Here is a 3,405-nt window from a genome sequence, read left to right on the forward strand (position 1 = left end):
AAAAAAAAAAAAAAAAAAAAAAAAAAAAAAAAAAAAAAAAAAAAAAAAAAAAAAAAAAAAAAAAAAAAAAAAAGTGTAAAAAAAGTTTAATTTTTGCATAAATAAAACATGCCTCAAATTATTTGTCAACTATGCATTTTTAACCATTTCAAATAAATTTTTGAACGTTTTATTGGATCTAAATAAATATTTAATATATTCCATACTTTTTAATTAATAAATTTTTAAACATTAAATTAAATTTTATATTTAATAGAGCTCGAGAACCTTACAAAACATCGTCGAATAAATTAGGCGACTTATGATTAAATATAAAATTAAAAGCTTACGACTTTTTATTATTTATTTACCGAAAGCAATGAGTACACCGAAAATTTATATTATTTTTAATAATCATTACATAAAAATTTAAGATATTTTTGCAGTTTGTGAAAATTTTAGTTCGAGAAGCTTCTTCTCTCTTTCTCTTCTGTTTTTTAAGTGTGGAAAAGACATTTTCTATTTTTTTTTTATTTAATTTGAGGGGAAAAAAACAAGGGTAGAATTGTCCTTTCCTTTATTATTGGCTCCACAACATTATATCTATAGTGAATATAAAAAAGATAACGAAGGGGAAAACCATTTATAACTATTTTTAAAATACTTCCATTTATTATTTTTATTTCATTAAACTTAAAAAATAAAAAATAAATAATAAAAAATGTTGTTATGTAGGAGAAATTTTACCATTATTATTATTATTATTATTATAATATTTCTCTTTAATGTAATAAATTTTATTACCGAATGCATACCCTGTTATTATTTTTAAATAATTTCATAATTAGAAAATTCAAAGCTAGGATTACTTTTTTATTATTTATATTATTTAATCAAATAACTATTTTCAAACATACAAAAACACGTGCATTGTTGTGAATAACAACCAAAATTTTAATAATTTAAAATTAATATTTTTTGGAAACATAAAAAGGAGAAATATAAAAGTTAAAAATACTACAAACTTCGCTCAAAATACCAGCGTTATATATATATATATATATAAATATAAGCCCTACCTAAATAATCCAACTATCATAAATATTATATATATATATATATATATATATATATATTTATAAATAAAAATAAAATGGAAACGACGTCGTAATGTGGTAGGGACATTCATAAATTAATAAGAGTTTTACATGAATAAACTCCTAATAATCGCTGCCTCAGCGCTGTCGTTTTCTGTTGCTGCTAAAAGCTGTGACAATCGCTCACTTAAATCATCCACTTCCCTATGTAAGTTCCTTATGTAGTTGCATGTTTCTTGCAGCACTTTTGAAGCGGATACCTATACCAATAAATCAAATCAAATAACGTTACGAGTTTTCGATTTAAATGAATCGAAACTATTGAATATAAGAGTATACATTGATTGATTGGGTTAAATTAGATTAGTGACCCAAGCAACTCGAATAGAGTTCACAACTCAACTTAACTCTCAAGTTTGATAGCGTTGAGTTGTCGAATTGTTATTTTATTAATTATAAAAAAAAATCATATTTATTTTCCATATATATTATATTAATAACTAAAATTTCATAAATTTCAAATATCAAAACATTACTCAAATCGGATTAAACCTTAATCTTTTAAAACATACAGTGGAGTTGGGTTTGAGTTAGGTTGAATTGTAACCCTATTTTTGAATTAGTGATGACTCGAACAATAACATGTCAATGTGCAATCATATGACCGAATTGGGTTACTAAGATTAGTGTAGTTATCGAGTCATATGAACCGGTGGTATGTAAGGGAGGGGGAGAATTTGGGGTATAAAATCAAAAACTCCCCCAGCTGCAATGCTGGTGGAAGGGAAACAAAAGGAGACCCACAAGCCGACATGTCGGCAGAGAGAGTTAATAAGCTTGGAAGAAAAAAAAATAAAAAAAAAAGGGGATTTTTGTTAATTACCTTATGAGAACGAGTATTACGAATCTCAGGGATGAGGCGCTGCAACTTGGAAACAAGATCACTGATTTGGTCGTCAGAGATTTGAGCCCCTGAGGAGTTTCTGGAACGAGAGGATCTTCGGCTAGACATTATATTCTTGAGAGAGAGAAACGACGACGTTATGGGGATGAATGCAGAGAGATATGGAGTGGAGCTTGTATATATAGGGAGAGAACCCGGAGAGAGAGAGAAGGGTTTAGGGACAGAGAGATAAGTAGAGAGAGGGGGTTGCTGGGGTTAAAGCAGACAATTGCATGGGAGAAATCGGTGGGCAAATTTGCGTGTTAACTACGTTCTCACCTCTTAAGCTTTTAATTTTGTATCTAATAAACAAACGGTGTAATGATGGTATCGATGTCGGAGGTAGAAACATTTAATGAAACGTGTAACATGTCGACGGGAATTTAAAATCAGGACGGGATAGAGAGTAGATTAGGGAGAGAGAGAAAGAGAAGGAGCAGGTGGTTCGTCGTCCATACTGTCTATTTCTGAGGCTGTCGCCAAAATGGGGCATGAGTTCAAGTGGGTTAAGGAAAATATGCTTGTGTATCTGCCTACTTAAAGGCCCTCTCTGTGTCATTCTCTCCAGCAAACCATGTTACCTCTTCCAACTTCCCATCTAAATTATATGTGCGTGTTGATATGATTTCCTAATGAGGACGTTGGGCTTCGAGCGGGATGAATTGTGAGATTCCACATTGGTTTGAGGAGGAAAACAAATCATTCTCTTATAAGGGTATAGAAACGTCTCCCGATAAACTCAAAAGAGAAAGTCTAAAGAGAACAATATCTGCTAACAATGAGGTTGAATAGCCTAAGATTGAATTTTCAAAAAAGTCAATTTTGTCACAGTTGTTTGGTTGGGTCCATCAAGTCAGGTTACGATCAAACTCTATTTTTAAAAAAATTAAAATTTTAAAATATTTGATATTTGAATTTAAAAAAAAAAAATGTGTTTTTTTATTCTATAATTATATATAATAAAAGCTAAAATGATGAGGCTTTTAGTCATTATTATAGTTTCAAATGATTGTAATAATACATTACATTAATTACAACTTGAATACTTAATAACAAGATCTGTTCACTCATTAACAAATAATTAGGTATGATTATATAATCATGTGACAAACTTTTAAATTAAAGCCTCACTCCATCAAACTAAAATTCAAAAATTAAAAAGTGACATTTGAGCATGATTTTAGTTTTTATATCGGGTCACTTTCAACATTCTTATCAATTAAAAAATCAAGATTCATGAGTTAGTTTGATCGAAACTCAACTCAATCTTCGACCCAATAGTTGAATTTGGATTGCAAATTCAACCATTTCACTTTTGGATTGAAAGTTACATCTTCACCCATTATATACAGACTATCGTTCTCAGAATTAATCTACAATTACCGT

At 29.3% G+C, this 3,405-nt stretch overlaps 1 protein-coding gene across 2 annotated transcripts; it reads right to left on the minus strand.

Moving 5' to 3' along the window:
* Positions 1-1,058: 1,058 nt before the first annotated feature.
* Positions 1,059-2,446, minus strand: LOC111494030 (transcription factor PRE6-like). Of its 2 annotated transcripts, XM_023144017.1 has the most exons (3): positions 2,436-2,446; positions 1,960-2,107; positions 1,059-1,336 (listed from the first exon to the last, which is right to left on the minus strand). In XM_023144017.1, the coding sequence occupies exons 2-3, from the start codon at positions 2,086-2,088 to the stop codon at positions 1,184-1,186; spliced, it is 282 nt and encodes a 93-aa protein (XP_022999785.1). In that variant the 5' UTR covers positions 2,089-2,107; positions 2,436-2,446; the 3' UTR covers positions 1,059-1,183. The 2 variants fall into 2 exon arrangements, with proteins under 2 accessions (XP_022999785.1, XP_022999784.1); XM_023144016.1 differs by lacking the exon at positions 2,436-2,446 and having other exon boundaries at positions 1,061-1,336; positions 1,960-2,141.
* Positions 2,447-3,405: the final 959 nt, after the last annotated feature.

Source organism: Cucurbita maxima, unplaced genomic scaffold, assembly GCF_002738345.1.
Source record: "Cucurbita maxima cultivar Rimu unplaced genomic scaffold, Cmax_1.0 Cma_Scf00019, whole genome shotgun sequence".
NCBI lineage: Eukaryota > Viridiplantae > Streptophyta > Magnoliopsida > Cucurbitales > Cucurbitaceae > Cucurbita > Cucurbita maxima.